At 41.4% G+C, this 16,497-nt stretch overlaps 1 protein-coding gene across 1 annotated transcript; it reads left to right on the top strand.

Annotated features, from left to right (window-relative positions):
• Positions 1 to 1,084: 1,084 nt before the first annotated feature.
• CD28 (CD28 molecule) lies at positions 1,085 to 12,575 on the top strand. The gene is made up of 4 exons (XM_032115191.1): positions 1,085 to 1,281; positions 7,512 to 7,865; positions 8,117 to 8,235; positions 11,018 to 12,575. The coding sequence occupies exons 1-4, from the start codon at positions 1,227 to 1,229 to the stop codon at positions 11,156 to 11,158; spliced, it is 669 nt and encodes a 222-aa protein (XP_031971082.1). The 5' UTR covers positions 1,085 to 1,226; the 3' UTR covers positions 11,159 to 12,575.
• Positions 12,576 to 16,497: the final 3,922 nt, after the last annotated feature.

Here is a 16,497-nt window from a genome sequence, read left to right as displayed (position 1 = left end):
TGTTTAAATTCCTAGACTGCAAATGGATATACCAGCTAAGGCAACTCATAAATTGCATTTGTAATTTCTGATAAAACATGGCCTAAAGGTTTCAGATACTAAGGGATATGAAAGAATAGTACATGCTCTTTCATCCCTTTCTATAACCACTCAATTTTCTTGAAAGTCTTCCTGTTTTACCTTCCCTTTTCTCTCAAATCCAAGATAGTGATGGGCATTGATACAGTTAAATATTTCTACTTTGGTGGATGAAAATAAATAGTTAATAACCAGAGCTTCTCACGTTATAAATGCCATCACCGGGCTCTCACAACCTGCTTTTGCAAGGGAAGAGATGACATTGAGCTTGCAAAGCAAAGGAAGAGAGAGCATCTACCTGATGAGTTGAAGAAAAAACTTTACAGAAGAAGGCCTCCATGAAAGCACTGACTGAGCAATGTGCTTGCTGCATGCTGCCTTTACTTAGATGTTAATTGGATTACAGTTGCACGCATTCATAAATTGTGATAATTTTCAAAATGTGAAGGTATACCAGATCACTGTTTCCTGCACTATTGGCTCTGCATTCAGGCAACAAGCAGATGCAGAAAAATGAGTATGAACAAACTACTACCAAAATATGTCAGTGTTCCCAGGGCCTGGGAAAACAGGCAGAAGCAAGATGGTAGGCCAAGAGAGGAAGATTTTTGCTCCTAGGATTGAGGAAAGGTGAAGGTTCCTGAGCACACAACTTCCTGATGGGCCAGGCCTGGCCATCAGGAACTTGGAAACTGGTATTTGCTTCTCCCATGACGATGGAACCAGTGTACATGTGTATGTACTCCTGGTAAATAAAGAGCACTGTGTCCCTAGGGAGGTCCATTCCTCCCTGACAGGAGCAGCCTTGCAGAGCCCCAAATGTAACCACACAGTGCAATACAGGGCTTACAGTCCCTATCTTGAAATGCACACTTCCAGCACCTTTTAAGTACTACTGAGCTTTGCAGAGGCAGCTTCCTAAGACTAAAATCATCAAACAATTTAACTTCCTGTTCAAGCATTGCCATTACAGTGGTTTCACCAGGCAGTGTATCATGTGCTGCAGAAGGAGGAGGAGAGAAGTTGTGTGAGCACCCGAGAGTGCAGCCTGGCCCCACAGGGAAGGAAGGCAGGTGCTGTGGGGCCCTGGGAGACGTGGCAGTGCCTGCAGGGGGAGGGGACAAGGCAGCAGGCCCACCATTAGCACCATGCTCCTGGGGATCCTCGTGGTGCTCTGCTTCATCCCCACTGCTGATGTAACAGGTAACAAAAACCCCCCACATTTCAATCCTTTCCCCTATTTTTCCTCACTTTGATCATCAAGGGGTAGAAGGTCTGGTATAGCTCTGAATTAATTTTGCACAAATTGTTCTTGTTTGGATGAAAGGGGAGAGACAGCATGCTGCTAAGTCTGCACATGGATCAACTTGATATAACCAAGAGGCCAGTTTTTCTCCTGCCACAAGTATCCCTCCAAGATGAGACCCAAGAGTTTTCCTTTAATTTGACTTCTCTCTAGATCCATTTGGAAATTGCATGCATAGGCAGAGGGGTGTTTATTCCACCTACCCCCGGGCTTTACAAGTTCTGCTCACAAGTGCCTTTTCTTGGGGGCAGCAGGTCTGAGCAGACCTGGTGCCAACACCTCTCTTGGGGCAGACTCTCCACATCGCCAAGTCTACTTGTAAAGCTTCAGGTTCCCCCATGGCCTGGCTTGGTGTGATGGGTTCCGGAGCTGAGTGCACTGACATCCTCACAGGACTAGCAAATAAATGCTCAAAAGCAGAGTTGCTTACTGAGCTCAAAGATGGGAAGATGGGACTTGCCAAGTTTCTGATTTTTGCATTGTTTGGTGGTTTACTGATACTTACTAGACACCTAGTTTCTTTCTGAAGATCTTCAGGAAAAAAAATCTTTTTGTGATTTTGAAATCTTGAGTCTTAGTGAATCTTCCTGACTCTTCAGTTTTTGTGGCTGAGGGTATTTATCTTGGTGTTGTCTTGCTGATGCAGTGTTCATATGTTCAGAGCTAATATGTCTTTCCAACGGGTACATTAAAATGCAAAGCAAGGCAAGGGATGATGGCTTTTGCTAGGGTAATCTTGAGACAGACAATTTTTCAGACGGCTGGCTGTGAACTGTTGTTACTGCATCTTCTCCAAGTATCAGTGTTTTGTATTTTACAGGGAAGTTACAGATAGGAATAAAAATCTGTTTTCCGGTACAAAATTTTTAACATAGAGAACATCTTAAAAATGTCGCTTTTTCTAGTATGAGAGATGCAATTGAATATTTTTTTTTCTTATTTCTACATTATTTTTTACATAGTTCTTTTCCTCAGCGAAGGCATTGTAGTTTGCATGACACTGTGTTCACCATTTCTTTCAGAAATCGTAGGTTTTTTTCTTCCTTGTCCTTTCCCATGTTTATAATTCTCTGTTCGCAATATCATAATTGTTTCCACACCAGGCTCCTGGATTGTCAAAGAAGACACTAATTCCAGGAGGGGATAATATCAGCAGTAGGTTAACAGTTCTAAACACATTTCAGTGAGGTGTGAACAGCTTTAAAGCAGTGCTTTTGAATTGCAGCAGAATTAATTACAGTGTGTGGTTCTCAGACACAGGCATTATGCCATGGCTTTACAGACATATGTACACTTGCTTTGCATGAAGAATTTGGATTTCTCCAACAGACTCACCAAGATTGTTCAACTGCTTAAAGAGAAGCACATGAGGTCATTAGCTTCTCAGGGCTCTCATCCTTTCCCCATCTATTTTTTTCACTCTTCATTTTCAAGGTGATTGATCCTTAGTACATGGAAAACACTAAGGCAGGTCAAAACCCTGCAGGACTTCCTCAAGCCATGAAGTGCACTATAAGCCTCAGGTATTTTGGTTTGGGAAAATCAACAGAATTTGTCCTGTTGTTAGACTGTATCACTAACTGCTGCAGTTTAATCAGTAACTGGTTGAGTTTAAATCATAGAAAGGGACTTAAAATACTAGTTTAGTCATTTCCCTTTTGAAGAAACACTAACATTTACAAAGTTTGGCCTCCTCCCCTTTTTGTTGGCTAAATAATTGCCCTGCTGTGGTCTGTCAGAGAGGCAGCTAGATCAAGTGTCTGGTATTTTGTGAAGTAAGTAATATAAGCAGGTTCCCAGTGCAGTGTATCACGACTGACCTCATCTTTTTACTATCGACATAACCTTCTGGCTTATGGTCTCTGGGGGTTAAAATCAACCTCTAACCCACCAGGGTTACCAGAATGCAGAAGATGGATGAGGCAAGGTTAGCTGAGATTAGGAAGACATCAACTAATTCTTGTTTTAAAAAAATAAATCACAAACTGCCAAGAAAAAACCCTGTGCTCAGACTGGATTTGATTAAAGCAAGAGTGTCACCTGGGCTTTCTGGAGTACTCCGCTGCCTGCAGTACTCACAGCAAAACAAGAAAGTTTAGCAGAAAACAGGTCTGTAAGGGCCAGAAAGAGAGGATCCTCCCAGCTGCACGTTAAACACACAGCTGGGTGGCCTCAAACCAAAGTAAAAGAGAAGGACCCTTGTACCTAGGAAAGAAGAGTAAACGTAATTGAACAGACCACCAGCAACAAAAATGAAATAGCTTTGTTTATAACATACCTGTGTGCCTTTCTGCCTGTGGCTTAAACAAATTCCTTTCAGGTTTTTCCCTATCCCCCCAGGGAATTAGGTGGGCCATTTCTTTCCTGTGCTTACAGAAATCCCAAATTATCTTAGATACCTTGCTCTGGAAAATAGCTCCCTGAAGCTACTGGCATAAAAAAAAGACAAAGAATACTAAATATTTTAGCAGAATATTTTTTTCCAATAGCTGATGATGATTCAAGAAGAGTTCTGGAGAAAATAAAAAAACAACCCACCTCAAAATAGTTATTTTCCATACTTTGTCAACTCTATTTCACTTTCTTGGTGAATAGAAAAAAAATAAAAAACTTCAATGAAGTTTTGCTTGCATCAGGGTTCGATGATCAGAAAGTCAGTATTTTACAGATATTATTGATGGATGGCACTTTGTTTCATGATGCAAAACCCCCTCACATGTGATTATAAGAAATGCCCAGCACTAAAAACAAGCTACAAAAAAGCTTAACAAACATTTAGCGATCTTACACACTATTGCATATAAATCCCAAGATCCTAAGAGAAGGTTTGCAGCTTGTCCACACTGACTGAAATGATTTTACATTTTTAAACATCACTGCTTTTTGAAACTGTAAAAAATTATTTTTCATAACTACTATCTTCCTGGCTGGGTAAGGCCAAGATATAGGTATTTATTACTACACCACATGACTGAACACAGCTCTGAAGTGGCAATCATAACCCTATTTAGGGGAATGGAAACACCTACAAAATGTTTCAGAGTTTCACCATTTAACAAACCCAAAGTGACACTTATGAGGAAAAACTGGCTCTGTGAAGGCAAAAGCAGCCTCAGCCCATGTTTGCTTAGAATGGTCTACATCCTACTAAGAATGTAGTCAAATCCTATTCAGATCACAAGTGAAGTGAGGGATGTTTGGCGTTACTCTGTCTTCCCCATGAAACTAATACACATTTTAGCATGACTGACTTTATTCAATTCAAAAAAACCTCCAAGTCCAGAGGAGGAGGAGGACAGCAGGGCTTGTCTAACACACCGGTGGAGTAAGCTTGCCTTGCCCCTGTTGGCATTGCAGCCCAACCAATTCATGTGGTGCTAATTAGTGCCTATAAATGAAAACAAAAATATCTTCTTTAATTTAGGTTTATCTAGTAAAGCCACTTTGTAAAAATAGATTTGGGTGCTTAGCTTCAATCATGTAGGAGCTGTCTTCATTTAATGATCCACAAATGGGCTTTTTCCCACTGCTCAGCTGTCTGCATCCCAGCATCAGCAGCATGGAGCTGGGTTATCAAGCCCAGCCTGCAAGACAAGGCAAACAGTTTGGGCTATAAATCCAAGAGGTGAAAATAAGTTGAAGGAATTTATCATTTTTGGTGGGTATATCAAAACGGACTGGTTGCCAATTATCACAGTATCATGGCAGGGACATAAATAGTCCAGAGCTGTAGTTAAATAGTGGAGCTCAAGGCATGAAGCTCAGGCCTAAACGTCAGGAATTCAGGTTGGCTGATGACAGTGAAAGAGATGGAGTAAGTCATTGGGGTCTGCAGAAGAGTCTAAATAACATCTGAAAGTTGTCCCTCAGTGATGAGATTTTCAGTGTTCTTTGACTTTCCTTTGGCCACAGTGAAAATATGATCAGGCTGAGCAATAAATATCCATTGGTTTTCTGTAAGTACTTGCAATGGAAACAGGCAAGCACTTTTCTGAAGTGTAATACTTCTGTCTGTTCTGGAACCCTATTTCAGTTGTCAACTCTGAGACAGAAACGATCTCCCCTGAAGGTGCATTCAGTCCCTTTGCAAAGTAGAATAACTGTCTCAAGTGAGTTGTGTAGTATTCTGCTGTGCTAAAGGTGGAAGAATTCTACTGCAGACTTGCAAATTGCCGCATAGGCCAAAAATCAATTTTCCAGCCAACAAAAATGTGATCAAATACCTTGTCTAAAGGGGTGGAATCCGAACCTCACCACTTACTAGAATGCCTTATAAGCCTATGTGAGAGCTTTTGTCGGAAAATGCTGATTCAATGAAACTGAATTGTTTTGCTGAAATGTCTTCATTTCGATGAAAACTCACCACAGGCACCACCTTAGGTAAAGACTTGCCTTCTCTGTTCTTACTTTGCCACTCTGTCCTAGGAATCGAAGAGCCATGTCTCTTTCTGCTGGAAAGCCTGGAAATGCTATCCTTCATCCAAAGTTTCACAGTGTTTGGGTTCCCTGCAAACATGGGATTCCAGAGCCCTTATGAGCTCTCCTCAACCCTCCCCCCCAACAATGTTGGGCAAAGAGACACAAGGAGGATAGGCTACAATCTTTCTTTTTTTAAAGATGAGGCAATTAGAGCATTCCCTGCCTCACATCTCCTCGTCTCATTTGAAACAAGGGCTGGTAAATGAGACTTTCAATGAGAAAATTAACAACTTCAGCAGTTTCATGGGTTCTGCTGGTAACTGGAGAACCTGCTAGCCAAAGGTTGTTTTTACTGTCTGCACCCTACTAGTGGTCCTGGACATCTCATTCATCTCTTTGTGTTTGCTTTACTCCCTGGACCACATTCATCCCAAAGGAGTATCCTACTCAACAAGCCAGGGTACTTCATCTTCTTGTGCAGGCATGAATACACTAAGCATCATTTGGTCCTAAATATTGTTAAACACAGTTTTAAACACGTTTTCTGGGCATTCTGGGTCTGGCCTCCTTACCACTTCATTTCTCTTACTAGCTTTTTTGAAGTCTCATCACACAGATTAAGTAGAAAGAATCTAGGTTTGCACAACATTTTGAGGACAAGAGGTACAATTGTCATTCTATCAGCCACAGTGATTCTCAGGGATCTATAAAAGACTATCCAGACCTCCTATTAGCTGAGCTTGCATAAAGGCTTAAGTGGTCATACAAAAGCCTTGGCAAGACTCTAGCTTAAAAGCCAAAACTCCCTTCCTCTTACTTAGGGGTCATCATTTGAAAAGAAGGGCCTCATTTGTACAGGATGACTTTTCTTTGAAGAAATTGTCTTTCTGCATAGTCCTTGCAGTGTTTCATTGTTTGGCAGATGATAGCACAGAGGTCTACATGTCAGAAAACATTTCCTGTTTGTGTATCAGTCTGGTCAATTCAAATTCAATTATACATTCATGTGACATGCTTTTTTACAGGCCATTCAAGTGCTAAGTGCCAGTGCAGTGTCAAATTAGTCAGCTCCTGAGTCCTTTGAGAGATTAAGAATCTACTACAGCTGCTAGCTAGAGAAATTACTTATTTTACATTAAAATGATAGCAGTTCATGCTTTTAGTGTTCATTGCCCAAGGTCCAAACCCTTGAATTGGTTCAGCAAATCCACCTGCAAAGACTTCAGGAGTCCTTGAATTAAAAAGCAAATGTATAAATAATATTCTCTTATCTGAACGCAGTGTCAATTCATAGTATTTTCACTCCATAATGTTCCCTGGGAAATTGCTTGCTAAATGAAGGATAAACTTAGATGGCCTTCTATATACACACATGCACACAGTTGCAGCCTAGGCTTCTGAGTTCTGATGTTAAATCTTAATCATGGGCCACTGTCTCTGCTAGTGTTCTGACTCTGAAGAAAAACACTCTTGATCTCATAGTCTCCCCTAGTGACTATGTAATTATTTACCTACAGGTGGATTGCTGCAACAATAGCTCCTGTGAGAAACTGCTTCTGCAGATGGGTGGTTTTGTACTCCCTAGTAGGGAGTGTCAGCAGGGGAGAGGAGATATGGAGAAGAGTTGCAGGGGAGGATGTGTGGTTCTGAAGTCTCATACTGTATTTTATAAACAAGTGTTTTTCTCACTTTCTCCCCTCCCTTTCAGAAAACAAGATTTTAGTGGCTCAGCATCCTTTGCTCATCGTAGCTAACCAAACTGCAACTCTAGTTTGTAACTACAAATACAATGGGACAGGGAAGGAATTTCGAGCTTCGCTACACAAAGGAACGGACAGTTCAGTTGAAGTTTGCTTTATTTCATGGAACACGACCAAAATTAGCAGCAATTCAAATAAAGAATTCAACTGCCAAGGGGATCATGATAAAGACAAAGTCATCTTCAATCTTTGGAACATGAATGCCAACCAAACTGACATCTACTTCTGCAAAATTGAGGTCATGTATCCACCCCCATACGTCTACAATGAGAAGAGCAATGGGACTGTTATTCACGTGAAAGGTAAGCTAGAAATCTCTGTAGGCCAGTATCCTCTCTATACACACTCCTTACTTAATGGCTGGAGGCAGATTGTTTCCTGAAAAAAGAAGTTGGATCGCCTGGTAAAACTACATTCCTGCTCTGAATTTCCTGAAGAAGAGATCTTAAAATGATGATTAATAAAAATGACACATTGGAACAAGGAGTAAATAGGCAGAGATCAATGTTTTTGATTTAATGTACTTAAAGTTTTCTTTGCTCTTTCCTTAAAGAGACACCCCCCCAAATACAAGAGCCTCAGTCGGCAATTCCTTTGTGGATTCTGGCAACAGTGACTGGAATTCTTGCATTCTACAGCATGCTAATAACTGCAGTTTTTATTAACTACTGGGTAAGCAACTAGCGTTTTCCTTTGCTCTATATGCTCTAGTAGTTCATTTCTCAGGCTATACTTGCCATGTTTACCACTAGCTCACAGATCCCCCCTTCAGTACAGGATGACTGAAGTGTTTCTTCAACCCAGCTATGTATGCACACCCATGGTGTACCCCAAAAGAGCTGAAACACCAGATGCTCTCCAGGTGGGCAGTCAGGCCTCTGCAGCAGAGTCCTAAAGCAAATAGTAATGCCACAGTGTTGGCAGTGCCCTGCACACCAGCAATACCAGGACACTGTCTCTACCTCTGCCAACTGAACCTGTCAGGGAAATCTAGAGCTACAAGCATTTCTGGCAAAACCCTTTGAGGCTATACTGACAGGAGTTCACCTAAAATAAAACAATCTATAGGGAGCCTTCAGTTAGCCCACGACCATCTGCACTGGTGTCTTGTGCCTATCCAGCAATTCCCTCGAGCAACCACTATTTCTGGCAGCTTGACTGCAAGGGAATAGGAGCACCTGGATCTCAGTAGTCCCTTGTCTGTACATCAACAGTAAGAAAGCTGAGACAGCCTTACAGATCATAATTTTTGCTTTCTAATCTCTCTGGAGAGTTGACTGGCCCAAGTCACATCCAGTTCTCCTCCTGGAGTAAAAAAAGAGAGGCATGATACTGGGGCATCAGAAGGACATTTTCCTCGACAAGTCTTAGGACTGTGATCTCCAGGGCCAATTTAAACTACTTACTCCATGTGAGAAAGACTTGAACATAGAGAACTCAATTCCTTGCACTCTGGCTTTCCCCTCAATCTTTGCTGTTAAATAGTGATTTTCAAAACAACAATTATGAGGTAGCCCGTATAAAGGGTCCAGAGTCTCTGCCAGGTTAAACATTGCATATATACAGAAAGCCACTGCTAGCTGAAGCTTGAGATCTGCTAAGTGTTTCACAAAAAACCACTTTCTCAATCTGTGGCTATTTCTAATGGAAAACAATCAAAGGGGGCACTGCCGTAGGAAAATGAAAAGGCAGGTTAAGTGGCTCTTCTTTGTGCCCTGTTGTAGAGGCTGACTCCTCAGAGAGCTGAGAGGATTACAGCAAACAGCTGCTGGTGTTACAGTGCTGTGCTGCTGTGGCTGTGCCACAGATGAGATGCTATAGCTTCAAATCCATCATTTAGAATCTGAACCATTTTCTCTGTGCTATATTCATTTGCTACCTAATGGCTTCACACTTTGCTACTAACATGTCTGCCCCCAGAAAGAGTGGCAAGGCTGTGTTGCCATGTGTGTTGTTTGCTCCATCAGTTTTTACCTGCTGTTATTACTGCTGGCAGTATTCTTTCAGATAATATGTCTTCTGATTGTGGATGTATTTAGAGTGTTGTTGAGTATAAATACAGCTGCCTAGAATTGTTTGTGATATTGTAAAAAAAGGTATCCTAATTGTGATACTAGACAGACATGGCAAGCCTGATCAGTTCCTGAAAGCAGCTAAAGATTTGTCTATTTTCATATAGTCTGCCTTCCCTGAAGAAAAACTGCTTTCCGTTGCAAAAGTAGTAGTCTTTGATCCTGTAACAGCCCAACATTCACTCATGCTAGCAAAATGTCTTTCTCCCATGCAAAACTACCTCTTGGGTGAATTAGAAATCCTGTATTATGGAGATGAACACACAGAGATAAAGCTTTTGTATCTAATGCTTTACATGCATTGACTGCATTACATGGCTTAAGCAGTATGTAACTTACATTCAACACTTTGCATATATATAACATTAATATAAAACAGCTTAAAATATTTCATAGTAACTGCCCCACTCTGCACATACTACATAATTCAGCCATCAGATTTTCTAATGCAAACTCCAATTCCACAGCATCTCCTCCAATTCCACAGCATCCTATGCATATATACTGCAGCATATGCAACTATTTTTGTACATAGGAAGGGAATTGCAGTAAAAAGGAGATTGCAAAACAGTGTATGATGAGTATTAAGGAAAAAGCATGGAAGCACTTTACTTACCCCTGATCAATAAAGCCTTAAGCTATGTAAAAAACACCAACCTTGTGCACAGCCTGCAGCAGTCAGAGGCTGAAATTCTGCTGTAGCCACAGATTTCCTCTGTGATTTTAGGCAAATTATTTCACCTGTCTTCTGCTACTCTTATTTCTGAAAGAGCTGATGCTTCCCTTGTCGCACAGGGGCATTATAAGCAGGAATTCAACAGTGGAAATAAGATTTTTGCGGCCCAGATATGGAGACATAAAAGATTAACATCAGCTCTGATTCTTTCACTGCTTAAAGGAAGATTCAGAACAACATACGCATTGTGTCTCACTGCTGTAAATGGTAGGAAAACCATTACACACAGTCTGGGCTGATTTTTCTTGCTCTTATTCTGTTCAAGTTAAGCTAATTTCTCTTTTCCTCCTAATAAATAAGGACAGCCTTCACAGCTCAGACTCTACTGTTTCTGCTGAATCATTCCACAGATGAGAGAGGCAAGATGATGGTGAGAGGTATCAGTTTGTATCCTTGGTGTGTAGCATTCCTTTACCTGAAGAACTAACACTGTAAATCTCTCACCAGATAAGATGTAGACTAACTTTCAGGTTGGGCAAATTCCATAGATTATTTGATGAGAACATGTGTTCTAATTCTTTTGTTAATGTATTTAAACCTGAAGCTGCCTTATGAATATGCCTGCTTCCCTGAACAAGGACCTAGGGCCAGACCTGTCAGCAGTTAACATGAGAGTTTTCACAGTTCTCTTCACCCTTCCCCACAGCAAAAATCCAAAAAGAACATGTACCATCAGAGTGACTACATGAACATGACTCCCCGGCACCCGCCATACCAGAAGAACAAGGGTTACCCGTCCTATGCGCCAACACGGGACTACACCGCCTATCGGTCCTGGCAGCCCTGATCCCAGCAGCGCACCCACCAGGAGCCTCGTGTCCTTCCAGGCAGTCGCTTGCTCTGCGGCATGGAAGGACAGCCTCTCATTTTCTCGTCGTGTTTATTGCTATTGTTCACAGACACCTACACCATAGCAAGTATTAGATAAACTTTGATCTACTAAAAGAAAATCCAGACCAACAAACAAATATAAAAAGGGGGACGGAGGGGGAGAAGTAAAAAAAGAATTTTTTTCCATGATGGCTGAAAATGAGGCCCAGCTTGTGTTGAGGGTTGTCAGTGGGTAAGATGGAAAGATGGCATCAGTCCTCAGAGCTGGTCTCTTCGTAATACTTGTGGTTTTGCTTAGCTGTTGGAAGAAGCAGAACTTCTGATCTTTTCCAATAACTACTGCCTTAGATTTAACCCTTAATTTCCTTCCCTGTATGTGTAATCCCTCAGACTGTTGCTGTTAAGCCTGGCAAAATGTAAAAAATAATATTTTTTTCTCTACAAGACCAGGACACAGTTTGAAGTTCAAAACACGTGCTTAAAAGAAAGAGGAGAAGGTCAGCCAGAAGGCATCCAAGCTATTAGGCTATGGAAAAAATAGTCTGCCAGGACAAATCAAGCTGATAGAAAACTAGTAAACCTTCAGCATGTGAGTCCTTGGGCTGGTCACTGTGTAGATGTTCGTAAGGCCACCTGCAGTCGTGACCAAGGAACTCCACTGACTGAAAAAGCAAGCAACCTGAAGACAAAATCAAGACAAGTGGGAGAGGAAGAAAGATCTGTCTTAATCACAAACAACCCCATTTCTGATTTGTTTGCCTTCTGCATCAAGGGAATGCAAAGTTATATATGAAGCATTAGAAGACAGAGACCTCGGATTTTGAGAAGATTTTTACTTTTATTTTTGAATTTGATAATTCAGAAGGTATTCTCCTGAGTCCTCCTGAAAATTCGTGCACATCTTCTGGCACCTAGGTTGTACCGGAGCGCTTACAAAAATCTGGGCTGACTTATGAGCAACTAAAGACCACTTGAATTTTTTTTCCCATAAGCACCCAGTTTTTGTGGTGTGAGAGGATTCTTCATTCCCAGCATTGTAAATGGACCTGCAAGTTCTCAGACATATGCAGGATCTGCTCTGGACACTTTGAGGAACTTTGTGTTATCTGGAAATTACTTTTCTCTCTAAATATGTTCTTCAGGACTGTCCATGCCAGAGTAGGACAAAGTATTTAGCAAAACATGATTCATTCTTTCAATCTAGTATGTTTACAATAACAGGACATCCTAAATTGTGATTGGGGTTGCCTTGGCATAAAATCCCTTTTCATACAGAAGAGACAATGTTTATTTTATAGAAACTACTGAATAAACAATTAAAAGAAAAAAAAAATCCACATTCCACCTTGAAATAAAATTTGGATTGTACAACATTTAATTTCCTTCAAACTGGAATAAGAAGATTCTTTCTCTCTTTGAGGAGACAGGACAAAAGTAGAGATGTGGGAGCATGACAACAATTTGCTTTGATGTCTTAACCCAAGAAAACAACTTCGGCACTTCCAAATTGGAAGTTTTATTTGAGTTTGCTGACTGGGCCCCAAACCTTTCAGTGTGAGTATTATATCACCATGAACTATGTTCCTGGAGGGTGCTGTACCACCCATGAGCAGCGGTGAGGTGCCTCCTGTCCCCAGCCAGGGACAGCAGAGCCCTGATGGCAATGCCCAAGAGGCAGTGCTGCGTCTTCAGCATGGGAATCCAGTCATGGACCCAGCAGGCCCTGAGAGCCTTGGTCTGGTTCAGCTCAGCAAACTCAAAAGCTTATGACTGAACTGAAGAACTTCAAAACAAAGTCTTATTTATTCCTTCTCCTTTCCCCTCACCACATGCACAAACACTCCAAGGCTGACATTTTTCTACACACAATTTTTACTCTCTTCTCCTGAAAAGCCCCTCACTGCACCTTTGTACAGAAGTGGAGGCAGCAAGGAACATGTGCACAGAGCAGAGGGGAGGGAGCCAGGCAGGACACATGACAGTCGCTGCATGGTCCCAGCCTGGTCTGGCCCTCCTTGCTGGCACTGACTGGGAGGATGCTAATGCCTTGCCACCTCCCTCATCACTTGGAGGGGAGATAGGAATGATGCCGTGCTGGGGCTTCCAGACACTCCCAGCAGAAAGCAGCAGGCTGGGCACAGCTCTCTGTCAGGGTATGGCACTATGGCACTGTCTCACCAAGCTCCAGTTTGTCATTGTATGGCACAATGACATGTATGATCACAATGTGCTGGGGAAAATCACAACTTCTAGTGCATGTATAAGGTGAGATGGCAAATGTGTATCAAACCCACGAAACAGGATAAATGTTCTTTGCATAAACTGCATATATACATATTTAGGTATAGATGCATCTATTTCATTACATCTATATTCCCTAGAGTTTTATTATACTTTTTGCAATCTCCTTTTAAATTTATTAAATAGATACAGTAAATTAAATCTTGAATGAATGTATTAGGCCTGAGGTTAGTCGGAGGAAAATGTTACTTTCTAAAGCAAATATTGGTATAATTTGGTTTCCTTCCCCTCACACTTTTGTACTTTCCATATTTAAAACATACTGATAGCTCCCAGGACATGATACTGGAAAGTAAGTCCTGGAACATCTGCAACACGTATTAATTTGTTTGACTGACCAAAATGGAAGGGGGATACAGGGAAATATCCTAAACATAAAATGAAAAAATGAGGAGAATCAGGACATGAGAAAGCCCCAGCACTGTGTTAAAATGGACATTGCTGTTAAATTAAAGCTCCAGAGGGACATGAATTACAGACAGTTGGAGATGGGATACCAGAAAATTCCTTTTATCCACCACTGTAAAGGAGTAAAATAAAGTGTTTGCAGAGAAGCAATCCAGTTAAGCCTGGACTCCAGCTCTGCATATGTGGATTAGCATATTCAATAAACAGCAATCCTAATTTATTCCATCTGGTTTTAGGCAATGCAAAACATGCCAGGAGAGCCCTGTCCTTCCCTGGCCCTACCTTTGGGGTCTATATGCTGTTTATGGGATGATGTAAAGAGAAACCTCCCTCTGCTGCAGCTCTGAACTTGGAAACTGTCCTTCACGGAGGGCAGGGGTAGATCAGTAGGGTTTTCTGCCTTACACAAAGGTTTTAATTCAAATACAAATACAATCCTGCCAAAGAGTGATTTAATTTTTCATCCTCCTTTCCCCCACTTTTGGGTCTCAGTGTCAAATGAACATCTGAACTGCAGTCATCACATCTGAACAGCAATCAACATATGTTGCAAGGGGTCAACCAAGGGTTGTGCGGCTCCAGCCCCTGCGTGCTGATTCCTGTTCTGCATGTCTCCAGCACAGCACAGTACCACACCTGGCTCTTCTTCGCTTCCAGGAACCAAAGCCCTAGAAGACAAATGCCAAGGAGGTAGCCTGTGTTATCTCTGCAGTGTCTTGAACCCTCCCCATTGGGGCAGTCAGGCTTACTAAAGCCAAAAGTCTTGGACGTTCCTTCTAGTCTGAATATTTCAAATTCCAGTATCATCCTTCTGTATAACATTTTTTTAAAAATACCTCATATTTCTTCTGTAGCTATAAATGTGAACCCTGCATCCCTGCCAAACAACATCATATCTTCCTTCTTTGTGCATCATCTTTTTCCGTTCATTTCTAGTCCAGACTCAGCAGTTCAGGAACCCATCCTATTTGTTAATCTCTAACACCATTGTGCAGCCTTCCACATGTACCCCTGCCTGACTAGTTATTTGCTTCACAAAGACTGTTTTGTATGCCACATTCCTTTTCAGCTTGGGGTAGGGAGTGGCCATAGGAGATTGAAGCCATGTGGTGACTGGATAGGTACATGTTTTTTGTTTGAAGGATTTGGGGGTCTTTCCCATCATCAAATTTTCAGTTGTGCCAAACAGCCACATGGGGATCCCACACACCACATGCTTCCCAGAGTGCATTTAATTTCTGTACATTTCATTTCCTATGCATAGCAGGCTCTTGGTTATTGCAAAGTTCATTATGCCTGCAGACATGCTCTGATAACAGAAGCAACTTTAGCTACTGATGGTATGTTTGACTAATAAAAACATGGTACAAAAAGCTTGAGTTTTAAGAGCACACTGGTGAAGGCTTCAGTGCTAAAGATCAAATCTTTCCACTTTCAGCAAGGCTCTTGCTGTGTGACTGGAAAATGTGTATGCAAGATGAATCACAGGCCAAGACATAATTTTGTTAGTCACTCGTACTAACCAGAAAACAGGTTAGGGTGATGAGAACAGGATCAGCTTTGTTAAGGTCCAGTAACGACTGGGAAAGGCTGAAACAGCACTAGGCAGTAATTTGTAGCCAAAGCCAGTGTCTTTAAGTGGCTGTGAGAGGGAAACTATCTGCTTATCTTGATACAAATGGATTGTTCTTCACAATTAGGTGCTTTTGTTAGAGCATCACATTACAGTATGTTACCATTCCAGCCTCAAAGGCATGCAGATAGTATGATGTGGATAATTTGGCTGACAAAGTATTAGGAGGCTGCCAATTTCATATAAATCCATTTGAAAAGAAACAAAAAGTTGAATGATCTCAAATTTGTGGTGGATTTTTTTGTTTGTTTCTTTGCATTTTTTTTTTCCTTACTGGATCTTCAGGATTGAGGCACTGGTTCTTATTTCCTGCACCTCCTGCTTTGTTGTTATTGTTGTTGCTGTTTTCTTAATAAAAAATAAATGTAACTTTATTTTTAGGTCACATAAACTTACCAGGAGCTCTTCAGTTTCATTCATGTGGCCACTGAAATTATGAGGAATTTTCAAATGCCACAGTTTTCATAACCATTGTATCATTATGTGGCTACATCATTCCATTTCCTCATTGTCTTCTTATTCCTTCAAGGGAACTATTCTGGATAGGTTGAAATGTTCTCACGGGTTGGAATAAATTTAGTTTTTCAGACAGGAAAGATTACTACCTAACCAGCAAAATCAAGGATGCAAGCAAGCAATTAGTAACAGTTCTGTGGAAATTAATGTAGTGGTTTCAATCTGGTAGGAGGATCAAATAGCCTTTTTATAATATCCTTTTCCTCTAAAATAAAGAAGTTTAAGAAATTACATACTAAAGTACCTTAAAAGACAAGATATCAGGTTGCGAAATTAAGAAATCAAAGGCAGGAAATGCCAGAAGGAAGCTTTCCTATCCAGCCTCCCTTCTGCCCCCTTGTGTGACCAGAGTGGCTCTTTAACTACGCTGCATTTTCCGTTCTAAGCCGAGCCCACGCCGAGCGGGGCCGGCCCCGCTTCCGCGCAGCGCTGCACGA

Source organism: Corvus moneduloides, chromosome 7 (assembly GCF_009650955.1).
Source record: "Corvus moneduloides isolate bCorMon1 chromosome 7, bCorMon1.pri, whole genome shotgun sequence".
Classification (NCBI taxonomy): Eukaryota; Metazoa; Chordata; class Aves; order Passeriformes; family Corvidae; genus Corvus; species Corvus moneduloides.
Note: the sequence above shows the minus strand (reverse complement) of the source record. Positions and strands in the feature narration are given on the sequence as shown.

Excerpts from the sequence above, each read along its gene's own strand:
- CD28 (XM_032115191.1), top strand. The coding sequence starts at position 1,227 with ATGCTCCTGGGGATCCTCGTGGTGCTCTGCTTCATCCCCACTGCTGAT. Across the intron at positions 1,282-7,511 it reads CCCCACTGCTGATGTAACAG|AAAACAAGATTTTAGTGGCT; the intron begins GTAACAAAAACC and ends CCTCCCTTTCAG. Across the intron at positions 8,236-11,017 it reads CAGTTTTTATTAACTACTGG|CAAAAATCCAAAAAGAACAT; the intron begins GTAAGCAACTAG and ends CCTTCCCCACAG.